This window comes from Aythya ferina (assembly GCF_964211825.1).
Source record: "Aythya ferina genome assembly, chromosome: 1".
In the NCBI taxonomy this organism is placed as follows: domain Eukaryota; kingdom Metazoa; phylum Chordata; class Aves; order Anseriformes; family Anatidae; genus Aythya; species Aythya ferina.
This window is the reverse complement of record NC_140296.1, coordinates 148,997,469-149,012,056: the sequence shown is the minus strand read 5'-3', so window position 1 is coordinate 149,012,056 and position 14,588 is coordinate 148,997,469. Positions and strand designations below refer to the sequence as shown.

At 40.8% G+C, this 14,588-nt stretch overlaps 2 protein-coding genes across 4 annotated transcripts; one reads left to right on the top strand and one right to left on the bottom strand.

Moving 5' to 3' along the window:
* Window positions 1-63: 63 nt before the first annotated feature.
* Window positions 64-13,504, bottom strand: TDG (thymine DNA glycosylase). 3 transcript variants are annotated; one of them, XM_084533195.1, is made up of 10 exons: window positions 13,450-13,504; window positions 11,670-11,818; window positions 8,814-9,043; window positions 8,243-8,312; window positions 6,629-6,764; window positions 6,460-6,542; window positions 6,279-6,373; window positions 4,568-4,739; window positions 4,150-4,278; window positions 64-2,521 (listed from the first exon to the last, which is right to left on the bottom strand). In XM_084533195.1, exons 2-10 carry the CDS (start codon window positions 11,761-11,763, stop codon window positions 2,379-2,381), a joined length of 1,152 nt encoding a protein of 383 aa, XP_084389321.1. In that variant the 5' UTR covers window positions 11,764-11,818; window positions 13,450-13,504; the 3' UTR covers window positions 64-2,378. The 3 variants fall into 3 exon arrangements, with proteins under 3 accessions (XP_084389321.1, XP_084389319.1, XP_084389320.1); XM_084533193.1 differs by lacking the exon at window positions 13,450-13,504 and adding an exon at window positions 13,325-13,426; XM_084533194.1 differs by lacking the exon at window positions 13,450-13,504 and adding an exon at window positions 13,325-13,426 and having other exon boundaries at window positions 64-2,518.
* Window positions 13,505-13,507: 3 nt separating this feature from the next.
* On the top strand, window positions 13,508-14,588 carry UQCC6 (ubiquinol-cytochrome c reductase complex assembly factor 6). The gene is made up of 2 exons (XM_084533238.1): window positions 13,508-13,666; window positions 14,235-14,588. Exons 1-2 carry the CDS (start codon window positions 13,559-13,561, stop codon window positions 14,328-14,330), a joined length of 204 nt encoding a protein of 67 aa, XP_084389364.1. The 5' UTR covers window positions 13,508-13,558; the 3' UTR covers window positions 14,331-14,588.

Below are 14,588 nucleotides of genomic sequence, written 5' to 3'. Positions count from 1 at the left end.
AACAAGTTTACTTGACAATGAAATACTTTCATTAAATATTTACAGAGGTGAAATCAGACAATGTGCTTTAATGCAAGATCTTTATAAATAAGACTCCAGTAGCTGCTGGCAGAAAACTGACACAGGAAATACTTGCAATACTACATATAAGGTGGCTTTAGTCTACTAGCCCCAATTAAACAGCCCCAAAATAAAACTTGTGCAGCCTTTTAATATGTAGAGTTCAGTTGCAGGGTGACTGTTCTGCAGTGTTTCTCTGCAGAGTGCTGTACTTGTGTATGTAGTACGGTCTGACTGCACCACAGTGTATTCAGAGCACTGCTAGCAAGATGCAAAAGCATATTCAAAGACACTGCGATACAATTCCTGATTTTATTGTGAAACAGAGATAGATTTAAGACAGGTTATGAACCTCTGTATTACTGTAATGAAAAGAGCACCAGTTCTGAGGAAATACATAGAAATTGCAATATTTAGTGAAACGGTCATTATATACTTAACTGTATTTTACACCCAGATAATCTAGTAGGTGCCTCTGGTCAAGAAGAGACCTTTCCCTTCAAATCAAACAGGAGAGCAGTACAGTAGTTATGTACTACTGTACCACCTAATCAGCAGTGCTAGTTACATGCTTCTGATGTTGCTGAAAAAAAAAAATTGAATTGTAACAAGTCCCTGATACGAGATACTTAGAGCACCTGCAGGAAAATGTCCATGTAAACAGCAATACATGATACAGTACACATTAAATAACAGACAAGACAAACCCTATACCTTTTTGACAATATATCGAACAGCTTTATGCTGGAGCTAATCAACATAATCATAATGCACGCTTCTTGATTTCAGACGCTCAGAATTAAGCCACATAATTTGGGAAGAAAACTGTAAACATCATGCCTGCCTCACAGCAGGGTGACAGTGTGTGATCTCCGTGAGAGATGTTACAGCAGGATTACAATCTATGCCAACTACTTACACTCAATGCATGGCAACTGTCAGTGGCTGTGAGGAAAGGATAAGACTGGTACAGGAATTTCTGACCAGCATGGACTGTGGAGATACTGTTTGTATCTGTTTTTCAAGTATGTGAAGCACCTTCTCTCATAAGATCATCAAAACTTGAATGTTTTGATCAGCTTATTGCTTTTACTTCATCTCTTCCTCACATAATAAAAGAGGGAAAGAAGATGATAGTTAGGCACAAGCACGGATTCTCATTTCTTTGCTCAGGCTACTAGTATCAGCCAAAAGTGTGTATTATTTCAGCAAGTTCCAAAGAAGAGAGCTCTAGTTCCAACAGCTGACTTCTTGTTCATGGAACAGCTGCCCTTGTCTTCACCTTAGTATCTTTCACTTGTAAGAGTAATAAGAACACCCTCTAAGGTCTTACAGATTGAAGATAAATTAATGTTAAAAACAACTAAACCATAATCTTCTTTCACCCCGTGCTAATTGTACCTGATAGAAATAACATGACTGTAGATATTTTTACAGGGAATATGGTCTTTCACTTCCCTGCAATGTAACCTATTCTCCTGCTAGAGGTCAGGAGTCAAGACTAATCATACAAGTGACTCAGACTTTAAATGCCACAGATTCAAGAACCACTGTTTTTTAAGGAATTCCAGTTCCTTACATTAGAATTTAAGGGGAAAACAGAAGGAATGATAGGAACAACTTACCCTAAGACAGCTCAGCTAGAATATTTAAGGTCCTGTCCTGCGTGACACAAGTTTTCCTCCCCGGCATTTTGACTTGCGATGTCTCTGCTCCCTTCACCCTGAATACGGTCCAATCACTAGACAGACAGACCTCTCTATTCCTGCCCTAGAAAATACTCAGTACTCACAGCTGCAGACATTCTGCACTTTTTTAGGAAGTAAGAAGGTTTAAAAAGCACAATTTGTTTAACTGTGCGTAATTAAAAACACCACTTCATGTAAGGTAAGGGTACACTTCCCATTTTCCCCTCTAGATATATAAAAGGACCATGAGATATCCAAAACATTGAGGCATCAATAAAAATTATGCTGCTGTTCTTACTACTACATTACAATTCATGGAATAAAATTAACGCCCCAAAGAAATTGACACAATGAGAAAGCAATTTGTCAAAAACTGCAAGAAATGACATACATTAAATATAAAACTCATATACAAAAAAGGCTAACTTTTTTTTTAAAAAGTTTGTGGACAGTTCCTTAAAGTTACCTAGTTCGTTGATTTGAGCCTACCACACACTTACTTTGGACTATAATAAAATAACTAAGGGAGATAAAATACTATTAAAATGCTTCAGTTGGAGAACCGAGGTACCAATCTTCACCACTGCATTAAAACTGCAGCATGTATGCATAGCTGAGAAGAAACAGCCCTTACGCACTGCTTCCCTCTGGTTCTTGTGTCATGCCAGCGTTGAACTCTGGAATCTGGTCTGCAAAGGACTGTGTCATCCACTGTCCATTAGGAACTTCACCAAAGGATGATGACCCCTCACAATACTGTGGATCGCCTGCTGCTAGAAAACAAACACAATAAAATGGAGTTAAAAAAATACAGTTGATCCTATCAACTAAATCAAAGAGTTAAAAATAAACACCCCCCCAAACGTCCCTACCCCTAAAGACATTTTCAGTTTCCATCTTTCCTTCTACTTCTCAGCTACCTATTCAGACTCCAACTTATTTCCGTTGAGTGTCTACTTCCACATCATTCTCCCCAGTTTTTATTTTCTTCTTATCTTCTTTTAAGAGTGAATTTAAGGGTGGTGTATAGGTAAATTAAGAGTCTAAATGTTTAGAAGAATACTTATTTTGCAGTGTTTCCTACGAATAAAATTCTTCTTCTCTAAGGGACATTCTCTTTGACAAAATAGTGTAGACAATGTAATTTCAATTGATGTTATAAATGAGATTAGGACTAAAAATTCATGACTTCAGATGAAGGTGACAGTTACTGCTTCACAGTATCATACAAGGGTTTGGGTTGGAAAGGACATTACAGACCACCCAGTTCCAACCCCCTGCCATGGGCAGGGACACCTCCCACCAGCCCAGGTTGCCCAAAGCCCCATCCAGCCTGGCCCTGAACACCTCCAGGGATGGGGGTTCACAGAGTTCACAGCTTCTCTGGGCAACCTGTGCCAGTGCCTCACCACCCTCTGAGCAAAGAATTTCCTCCTAACATCTAACCTAAATCTCCCCTCTTTTAGTTTAAAACCACTCCTTTGTCCATTTTTTTTTCTTTATAAGCCTTCTTTAAGTTTAGAAAGGCCTCTGCCATTCTTTTTCATAAGTTTTTAATTACAGTTGGTGGTATTTTGGGAAGTAAAATTCCCAACTTCTTAATTACAGCAATATCACTACATTCTTCATTCTGTTCTTATTTGCTCCTTTTTTTATTTACTTGCTATTTTTCCAAAAGTGTCAGGACTAAAAATCACACTTTACTCAAGAAGTTGCATGAACTTCAAGCAGAGAAAACCTACAGATAGTGGAAGTTTGTTTTTCTCCCACTCTTAAACTACTTCCACACTAAAAGCTAAAGAATACCAAACTGCTGTATGGTCTGGGTTTTGGTGATTTCCCACCCATAATGTAAAAATAGTAGTTTGTCTTCATGTTATTCAAGGCAAACTGTATGGTCACTACACCAGCAATCCTAACACATTATATTATTTGGATGACACCATTCAAATATTCCTCCTTCATCTACCCCATCAGTAAGGGAACAATCTCCGTTGTGCTTTGTATTGTACTGTGATTTTATCTGTTTCACCATTCTCTGTCTTTGCTTTCCTTAGGAATGAAAAAAAAAAAAACCAAACTTTTGTCTGGAGAACATGGTGCGTTTATACAGAAGTCAATGCAATTGAAAACAGTGACCGTGTAAGTCACTAGTGATCTCTGTCTCCCAGGATGTGACAGACAACAGTTAGAAGTTACAGATAAATGATTTTAAATAGAGAAAATGGCTTTTCTCCCCCCTCCATCGCAGAAAGACTGCACATAAGAGTCTAACTGATGCTATACTTTATTGTATGAGTTGTGGAAGTGCTGAAAGGGTAGAAAATTTAGTATATGGAATGTTAATAAAAAGCTATACATAATGGTTTACAGACCGAATGCCTCAAGCACCACTCCTTACCAGTTCCGTTTGAAGAGAAATTGCACTGTTCACTTTCATATGGTGCACGATCACAGTAAGCTCCTCCGTATGCTGCTTCATAACCTGGATCATATTTTTCTTCTTTGACAGCCATCTTTTTAGCATCCTCTGCAGAAGGAGAAGAGTTCAAGAATTAAGAATAAAAATCACAGAGCATTTTTATAAGAGAGCATTTGAACAAACAGCCACGCATTTTACAAGGTAATTCCAGCTCTCCTTAGATGATTAAAGCTGCAGTAAAAAGAGCAGAATCTCTAGCTCTATACCACATGATTTAGGGTGGATGATACATCTCCCCCCACACATAAGATTTTTTTAAATTTCCTTTTGCTTGTGCATCTGCTAGTTGTATGTCACGCTACACCTTTATAAAGCACTAAGAAAATAAACACCATACCTTGTGCAAGTTGCAAGTCGAATGTGTACTGCACTTCCTGCACCTCTGTGTTTGGTGTGATGCCTTTCAGTTGATCCCTTAAGTCTTTTAGCTTTATGTAATAATGAACCTTGTCTTGTGCACGAGGAAACTGAGCACATCTTGCACTGGATGATGGCATAACGTAGCAGAGCTTGAGACACAGAACAAGAAAAATAGCATTACTGGTCCCTGAATTATTAGCTAATATTTCCTGCATCAAGAACAACTCAACAGTTAAGCTCATGTTATTGTTTTAAACCTCTGTACAAACGTCAGCTAATGCTGAAGGTGGTTCTGGGACAGGACAAAAGAAGCCCTTCTTTTTTCCCTGCCAGCAAAACATCTTGCCCTAAAGACAGAGGTTGATTATCAGCTGTTGAAACTAGGACAATTTTCACCACTTGATTATGTGCTGCAGGAGAGGTAGTACAAGTGTGTGTTACAATACTTAAAATCTACAAGTGTATGCCTGAGAGTGGAGCACACGACAGAGCTCTCTGAGCAAGTGGAGTTTGGAGCCAGGAAGTCCACAGAGGAGTACGTGCTAGTATGCAAAATCCCCACCCCAGTGAGAAAGGCATCACGGGTTAATTAACCTTGCTTCTTGGCCAAGTACGTCTGCATCATGCTTGCCAGGGTTTGAAATTCTGGAGTCAGCATGGGTGAAGCCAATTTAAGTGTCTCTGTCTCTGCCAACAGCCCTTTCTAAAGGCTTGAAGTTAGTTCAGAAAGAAGGAATTGTATCCAGTGCATTTATTACAGCGCAGAATTTCTGAACAAGTACTTGTAAACAGGATTATTTATCTTTTACAAATACTACTTAAGAGGGAAGCATTTTATCGCCAACAGCCCTTTAGGCTCTGACAGCAACACTCCACCATTAGACTTGAAGCACCAGTAATTTGGGATAGATAGAAAAAGAAAACAACCCAAAAGTTTGAACTGAACAGGCAATGAAGCTTTGGAATAAGCTGCCTGGGCAGGCAGTGCAATTGCCTTTGCTTGAGGTTTGTAAGAGCAGGTTAAACAAACCTATTTGTGATGATACATAGCTGGTCTCTTGAGATACCTTCCAGCAGCAGATGCCTGTGATGAATGAGGTATTTTCCAGCGCTAGATGTCTATGATTAATGCACTCTTCATCAAGATGTTGTACTTTAAGTGTCCAACTTAATTTCAAGCTGCAAATCAGCTTATGAAGACTGAGTCTGATTAAAGTGCTTGGGCATGCCCAGAGCAGCAGTGCTGTAGTGTGGAACAGCACAATGATGGATTTGCTATTCTTTCTCCCCTACTGCGGCACTACCAGCACCACGGTCGTGTTCAGTATCAAAACCCAGCAACAGCATACAGAGAATTGGACACAGATAATCAGATGAAAGTAGATGATGGTTACAAGGGCATGCATGTTTCATTCATATTTTAAATACTTCTCAGAGAATGAGCTAACCTACTAGCCATCATACACAATTTCCCAAATAAAATCTGCAAGTCTGATGAAGCTGTATGAAAGATGTGTCTGAAGATTGCCCAATCCCACTTTCTCTGTTCAAGTAAAAGCCTTTCACATTCCTTGTACTTTGGTCAAACTTTGACATTACTGTAAGTGGGGTTAAGCCCTAAGATTTCATTGCTTTTGAAACAACCCAAATGGAGTGCTCTGCTGTTGTTCTTCAGTATCAGTACTTACAGTTTCTGTATCTGGCACCTTGTGTGGCTGCAGTCCAAATTCCAAGTTCTTAACTCTTATTCCAAAAACTTCTCTACTAAAAATTTCATAAATACCTAAAAATGAGAAGATGATGGGATGAGTAGACAAAAAAAAAAAAAGCCACTGATAAAACAAACTCATTCAAAATTAAGATTCTCACATTTTCCATTGAAAGCTGCTATACGGGGTTTATACTTTTGTAATTTCTGCATCAGAATTCGCCCTCCTTCCCGAAACTCTTTACTAAAAGAGAAGGTAAAAAAAAAAATCATTCAAAATTGTAACAATTAATTCATTAACAAGTGTGACATTCTCCTGTGTTATCCTACCTGGAGAGGTCTTTGCTTCCAGGTGTTGTCCTTTCCACCATGTTTGTAAACCCAATCCCGTATTTATGTGGTAAGGTGTGGTCATCCATATGGTTCAGCTGCTCATTGCTTAGACCAGACATGAAGAGACACTTCCCTGAGAAGTAGGAAGATACGTATTTGCCTTTAAAAAACAAACAAAAACAAAAACAAAACAAAAAACAAAACAAAAAAAAACAACCCACACCACCAACAAAAAACCCTCGACTAGCAACACAGAGTACTGCAATGCCACAGGAAGAATCTGTTAACAGGGCATCAGCTAATTTGGGGATGACTATGGCCCTATCTATATAAGTTTAAAATAACCAAATTCACTTCACCTATTCCAAGAGGGGACAAAATACCCTGTGAGCAACAAGACTCCCTCACCACGATCACTGGTATGGAAAGCAGACTTACACTCTAGAAGCTCAGTATGGAGCTTCACATTTTGTAAATCACTTAGAAAGGGTATGAATGTGAATGCGGATTTTAAGGGAAAGACCTGGCAAATGTAAGGAGCAACAGTTTTGGTTTACGTCTTTGTAATTGCTTCTTGTGCTGGGCCCTCTCCAACAGAACGTGTTAACATCTTATATCAACAGTTAATGTAAAAAAAAAAAGTATAGTGTGTGTGATGTACAGTGCCAATCTCTTAAGGACAAATTAAGCACAGGTAGTTCTTAATGATCCAAGAAACTTACAGATGCTTGGATTTGTCAGAGCACGTATATCTGGCCTGCTTCTTGGTAAAGAACACTAGAAAAAATAACCAAGCCTGATTTACTGGTCTGCTGGATACCCGAAGCATTTTGGCTGGAGTATCACAGGGCTGCAAATTAGCCTACGGGGAACTCCCTACCACCACAGGTAGAATGACTCCCACCGAGCAAACCAGAGTATTTCAACAGAGTTCAGGTATGAGAACGTGCTGCAGAAAACGTTACTTAAATGCAAAAACACATTCGAAAAAAAAACCACAACTGTCTGGAGAATTGGGTATGCTAGATACATATGCCTGCTGGGAAAAGGCAGTGGTTGTTGCTTTTTTTTTTTTTTTTTTTTTTTTTTTTTTAAAGTTAGAAAGCTTGTTCAGCAGAAATGAGTAAATGCAAGAAGAAAAGGGTTTGCTGAAATACTTTCTGGGGAAAATGCATGTAGTCGTATTCTGTATTAGAAACTGATGCCTACTCACTTACCATTGTTAAGTCAAGCACTAGAAATTGAATTTTTTATTCCTTATATTGCACACTAACACACTAAGAAATTATTTACTAATATAACCTATTTTTATTTACTAATATAACCTGTTAAACTGCATTTACCTGACAATTCTAAACCTGCATTGAAAGTCACTGATTACTCCTCTTTTATTTTATTCCTTTTTATGTATGCTGTTTGTCAGAAAGTTACAGCATTTAAGTCAATCTCTGAGTGTTAAAAGCAAAATCTTGCTGCCCACCCAAAAAAAAAAAAAACCAAACTGGTTTAAAGTGCCATAAGTTCTAACAGGGCTCTGCAAGTTCAATAAAAAGACAGGAAAAGAAAAAACATAAGGAAATAGTTAAAAAGAAAGGAAAATGAAAAACATACAAAAATGGTTTCCAGGTCCAGGGTAATGATGTCCTTTGTAAGCTGCCATCAAGCCAGGGTTTATGCCAATCTACAAAGCAAGATACCAGTCTGTTTTAACGATTAGAACATGGCTTTCTAGTCAAAAATGTCATCAAGTTACAGCCAGGAAGCTTATTCAATTCTCTAAAGTCAATAAACAAAACCACGTTATTGATATCTTCCATCACTAGTACAAAAAATTGACAATTTTAGAGCAGGGTCTCATTTAGAGGTACAATGTCAAAGGAGCAGCTCGTGGTGTGTTTTATATAACCACTGGTGTAGCACTTCCAGTAAACTGTCAAGTAATGGGCTTCCATGACTATTTAGTATACGTAAGCCTTAGACTTCTTAGAAATCAGAATTATATTACTATTAATTTTAACAGAAAATGCAAAGCAGCTATACACACAGGAAGCAGTTCAGATACTTTATCTTGCAAGATCTTGCTGTATAAGTAATACAGATGAGCATGCAGGAGGAATGTAAGTCACAACCACTGCAAGTGACAACGCAGAGCATTTCTACCAGGTCTTTGTCAGCTACTTACTATTACGATGTCCAGATCGAAGGTCAGGATATCAGGTAAAGTCTTGGTCAGAAGTTCAGCTTCAGATACTCCATTAAAGCGGTCCACTTTTCTTTTGACTTTAAAAGTATCTGTGATCTTCTCCTGTTTGCCTTTTGACTTAGTTGGTTTTTCTTTTTTAGCAGCAGGCTTTTTGGGTTGCTTTGGCTCAGTTGCTTTGGCTTTTCTCTTCCTTCCTCCTTTTTTAACTTCTGAAACACAGCAAATATATTTTCTGTACATTTCAAATACTGAAGCATGGACATTCAGACAGACTGAACGGAATGCATGAATACAAAAAGAAATCAAACAAAAATTTGTCTTCAAAATTTAAGAACTTAAACAATTACCAGATGAATTTTAGTTTTCCAGGCCCAGCATGGAGCCACTTTTCGTGTCTCTGCACCACAGTCACACACTCTATTTACAGGCAACTGCACTGAATTAGGATACAAGCAAAGAATAATTTCTTGGCTAGGTTATGTTGCATACAGCATGTAAACAACAATCTTTTGGAAATAGTTTCATTTCTTTTGGAGAATATGCCGGAGCATGAAATCTTTGCATTCCAAGCAATGCTAAACTAAATTATAGCCTACAATCCACACTTCAGCTTCCAAATATGAATGTTTGTTATGGATTACATATCAAAGAAACCAAACTGCACACCAAGAGCAACAGGTCTCAAATATTACCTACAGTGTAAGGTATAAACTTGTCAGACAAACAAACACAGGAACTGAGCACTGCATAAGCTATTCACAATTTATCATTTACAGAACAGGTACAGCCCAGCGCATCATATGGCAAGGCAATGTATGAGAGCTTATAGGTCTCAATTTGAAGGAGTGACACCAAACAATATTTATTTACAAAATGCAAATATAAAGTAGTCACTACCCGCTCAACTGAAATTTCCTTGTCTTCTGGTCCCTTAAGCTTGGAGATTGAAACAGCACAGGTAATAGTCACAACACGAACCTAGACATCACTAGCTTTGTTCATTAATAATGTCAAGTTGCTGAACACAACTTGAAAACAGGGAAACTTACTTGGCAGCAATCAGCAAAGAGCCAAAGTAATCTATTAATTTAAAATTGAGACGTCATCATAATTTCCATTTCTAGATGATGTTCTCCCTCAGAAAACAAATATGATTGATACTGAGGCACTGTCCTAAGCCTGCTAACTTCTTGGGGGGCTGTTTTTGTTTGCAGTCAGATTTCTTGCAAGAAGCAGGACAAAAGCCACGTGAAATTCCCACCACACCCTTGGAGCAACTGCTTAGGAAAGCTGTAGTAACAGTACTCCAGTCGGGCAGGTCACAAGAAGGAGAGACAAGAAAGGTGCAGACTTGGTGAGGCATACAAGCAGCTTTTCTTTCCTATCCCTTGAAGAACTAGGAGGTTTTCATGTAATGACCAAATGCAGGAGAGTCATCCAGCTCAGAGTAGTTAAAGTATTTCAAATGAGGCAGGATAAATTCTCCTAATTCTCAAGCTGGTGAGACACCTACCAACCAGATTCTGCCACGAAAGATGAACTGCCTGGCCACAATGCCAGGGCAGCCCTTCAGAGGGCAATCCTGAACATTTTCCTTTTTTATCACAGCACGTAGTTGGACGTCAAATCTTTGCCTTTCATACACACTCCTGCAGATTTAACAGCTATTTGGTAAGTTTGCAAGCCCTGCCTTCCAAGGCTTTATTCAGCTTCCAATTCTTGCAAAAATATTAGTGAACAGCTTAATAACATGAGGTTGAAGTCATCTAAAAATACTTGAAAGTACAGTCCCTGTGTTTGTGGTAACTCACGTTATTCTAGGAATAAAGCTGCAAAAGAAGCCTTACCATACAGCAGGTGGGATGCATGCTAACTGCAGTGAGTAATGCAGTGAATGAACTCAGCAGTCCCATCTATTTAAAAATTGAGCTTTCTTCCTAGGATTTCACCTGGCCAAGCATTACAACTTATAAAGAAAAATTGAAGCTTTTCAAAGGATGCACGTAAGCAAGCAACATCATTGCATGAATAGGCTGCTGTATTGCTTTGGTACAGAGAGCTCTGACCACCTAGGTGTTAAAAGCAAGACTAAACTCTGCATTCATATTTGCTGCAGAATCGGAATTTAAGCACGGCAGAAACCACTGCCTTTTTAAGTGGTAAACAGCAGGCATAAGAGTAACAAGGTTTCTTTCCTTGGCATGGTTACTGTGAAATCTAACTCTACAAATCCTTAGTGAGAGAAAAGAAAGGCAATGCACAAGTGCATAAAATACAGAACTTGTGTCATACACGGGACAGATTCCATAATTTGTTGTATTTGTTTAAATAAGCTTCGCTGAAACAAACAAACAAACCTTAGTGTCTATTAGCAATTCAGTATTTGCGGTTGCAACACACTAAACCACCAGCTAAATATTTCAAACAAACAATATCATACTGTACTTCTCTGGCAGAAATTATAAATAAATAAATTTCAACTGAGCCTGGAAAAAAGAAAGCTTCCTTCACTAACATAATACCAAAACCCACAAAGTCAGCTAAAAATGATACATTTACCCATTGAAGCAAAAGCCTGATTTTCCTGGAACAAGATAATTTTGTGAGACTGAACAACATGAATACTATGACCAGGGTTTTCTTCTCAGCTTTTTCCTTGTACGATAACAAATGTTACTAGAAGAATACAATTAACCAAATACTTTCTCAAAGAGCACCAAGGAAAGGAAATCCAACAGCTCTAAGGAAGCTGTTTATTGAGACCAATACAGACGCATGTTTTTTCCAACAACTCCTAACATTTTTGCTCACTTAGTGTAGGCCCAGTCAAACTACCTTTAGGAGGTTCCTGAGCTAACTCTGGCTCTGGCGTGCCCTCTACAGTCGGCTGCTCAGTCATGATTTCCATGTTAGGCGGCGCTGTCATCATTTGGTGGAATGGAAACGTGTAAAAAGCTTGAGCTTGCTGAAGGTACGCGTAGTATCTTTAAAAAGGAGAAAAAAAAAAAGACGTAAGTCATCAACAATTTAGAAATTTAGTGATACAACTGCTCTACTAACAAGGCAGTACATTATGCAAATGCATTAAGCAGCCCAGCTGCTTAGCAGATAGGAGGTGGCACTGCACCCAACGTTAACAGTCCAATTCTCTGAAAGCACAGAGATTTCCCCTAACACTGGAAAACAGCAGCGTGCACCACACATTAACCAGCCCCACTGTCTACCAAACAACTCTCAACAGAATGGAGTTGAAACTCTTTGGCCTCCTAAAAGTTTCCCAACTTTCTGATTTCTTAATGCTACATCGGTTACTTTATCTGATGTGACAACGAATGGAGGGATGAATCATTTCGGGCTACGGAAAATTACAAGTACACAAATCATCAGTTACAGTGCAGATTATTAAAGACCTTTAACAAAGAGCGTGGCAGATGCTGTCCAGTTATCCCACACTGGATCCTAACACAAATATTGCTTGTATTCGATGCTCACACGCACGGATTCGATCTCCATCTATGCACGCAGACATCTTGCTATTTACAGCTTTTTGTGCCACATATTTGTTAAGACACATACAAAGCCCTCTCACCCCCAAATAAATTCTGCTTCATACTATCATTCCCTTGTGCCTACGTAGCCACTTTGCCTGTGAATTACACGGCAACACAAATACATTGAGCAGACGGCACAAACAGTAAATTTTCTGGAAATATTTTCATGAAAGCTATTCAATAAAAACATCAAATAATTTTTAGGTGTACGGAAATAACTCAAAGGCTGCCCTTGTGATGTGAAGGGGTCATCCTCTGTTGTGCAGTGGATATTTAACAATCTTTAATAACCCCCATCAGTCAGATTTAGGCCGGGGCAGCCCGCAGGTGTGCCATCAGGCTGCTAACTGCGACCCAAGGACTTGCCCTGAATCGGGGAGAATAAATTTGAACTTTGGTGCCCAGGTTTCAGGGGGGCTGCCTGGCAAAGTGGCAGGGGATGTGCTGGGCACAGCGCAGCCCTCAGCAGCCGGCACGGTCGCATTTTATGTAAAATACCGATGCGGTTACTGAACCCAACAAGGCAGATTTCCAGGTTTACATAGGAAAGCGCAGCCGAGAGATTAAGAGCCTGGTTCATAGCGGCCTAAATCCAGAGCAGAGCAGCGGGAGAGACGCGAAGCGAGAGCAACACGAAGGCGTCTAAGCCACGGGCGGCCTCTGCCAAGATGTCTCCTTGTCACGCACGTCTCATTGCTGGGAACATGAACGAAATCCCCTTCCCGTGAAGGAATTGCCACTACGGGCAAGCTCCCTTTAACCGCGAGGCCTCACAGGGGACGGCAGCCGGGCTGAGGAGATGAAAGCCCCCGGGACCCCCGGCGCTTTGTTCTCGGTGCCCGTCCGAAAAACCAAGCGTCCCCTCCCGGGAAGGGAAGGGAAGGGAAGGGAAGGGAAGGGAAGGGAAGGGAAGGGAAGGGAAGGGAAGGCCGGCGCTACCTGCCCAGCTCCTCAGCCTCCCCGCCCGGCCCCGGAGCGCCGCCGGCGGCCATGGGGCTTTTGTCCGCGCCGGCCGCCCCCTGCCCGCCGCCCCCTGCCCGCCGCCCGCTCGCCGCCCGCCCGACCTGGAAGCGGTCTCGGTGCCCGGTTCCGCGGCGGCCCCGTCCCCCTGACGCGCATCCTGCTCCTCCCCTGCTCTCCTCTCCTCGCCTTTCCTCTCCCCGCCCCGCCGCCATGCCCGCCGGCGTGCCCTGGCCCACCTACCTGAAGACGCTGGCGGCCAGCCTGCTGGCCATGCTGGCGGGGGCCGAGGTGGTGCACAGGTACTACGGGCCCGACCTCGTGAGTGCTGCGGGGGGTATAGGGGCAGGGGGCGGCCGGGCTTAGGGGTGGGTCAGTTCGGGCTCCTCGAGGCCTGAGAACTCGCAGCCGTGTCAAAATAGAAGCGGCAGCAAAATACAAGCCCCGCTGCTCAGGGAGAAGTGGAAGGACACACGGGGTTTGAGTATCTGAACTTTATTAGAGGTAAATATTCAGAGTGATCTGTATCCCTCTAGACTAGCAAGATTTTTTAAGGAGGAAAGCTCCTTACCAAGCTCCTTACACCAAGCTCGCTGCCCCAAACGGCAAAGGGCAGCTCGGTGCCTTTCACCAGCCTGCGCTGCCTTCCTCCTCCTTTCACTCTGTGCGTTTTGCTACTTTGAAAGAGAAGCCAAATTACAAAAAGGTGGTTGGTTGATTTTCAAGATGTTTTGCTTGTAAAAATTATACTCTGCTCAAAAACGAGGGAGACGTAATGACAATTTGGATATAATGCCGCCTCTTACAGGTATGTTAATGTACTGTTTCTGTGAGTTTATTTTTATTTTTTTTTTCTGGTACAGCACTGATGTCTTTCTGTTTTTAACAGAGTATACCTGAAATACCTCCTAAGCCTGGAGAGCTGAGAACAGAACTGTTGGGTGTGAAAGCAAGATCGAGCAAAGCTGAAACATCCCAGCACTGACCACACTCGACTTATGAGAACTGGGACTGATAAAAGCATTTGTTCGGCAGTCTCGACTGCAGCAATCCACATGAAATATTCTTTATGCTTTTTTGTTTCACCAAAGTAGAATTTACAGGCAGCATATCTTGTAAATAAATGCGTGATGAATTCTGTTAGAAGTCCAATCAGTTGTTTACCAAAGAGTGTATGATTTTATTTTAGTCTTGATTTGCAGTGTAAATATCCTCCAAAATAAAAGGTGTGAACTCACATTGA

Excerpts from the sequence above, each read along its gene's own strand:
- TDG (XM_084533193.1), bottom strand. The coding sequence starts at position 13,377 with ATGGCCGCCGGCGGCGCTCCGGGGCCGGGCGGGGAGGCTGAGGAGCTG. Across the intron at positions 6,543-6,628 it reads GGAAGCAAAGACCTCTCCAG|TAAAGAGTTTCGGGAAGGAG; the intron begins GTAGGATAACAC and ends CTTCTCTTTTAG. Across the intron at positions 6,374-6,459 it reads AGCAGCTTTCAATGGAAAAT|GTATTTATGAAATTTTTAGT; the intron begins GTGAGAATCTTA and ends TCTCATTTTTAG.
- UQCC6 (XM_084533238.1), top strand. The coding sequence starts at position 13,559 with ATGCCCGCCGGCGTGCCCTGGCCCACCTACCTGAAGACGCTGGCGGCC. Across the intron at positions 13,667-14,234 it reads GGTACTACGGGCCCGACCTC|AGTATACCTGAAATACCTCC; the intron begins GTGAGTGCTGCG and ends TGTTTTTAACAG.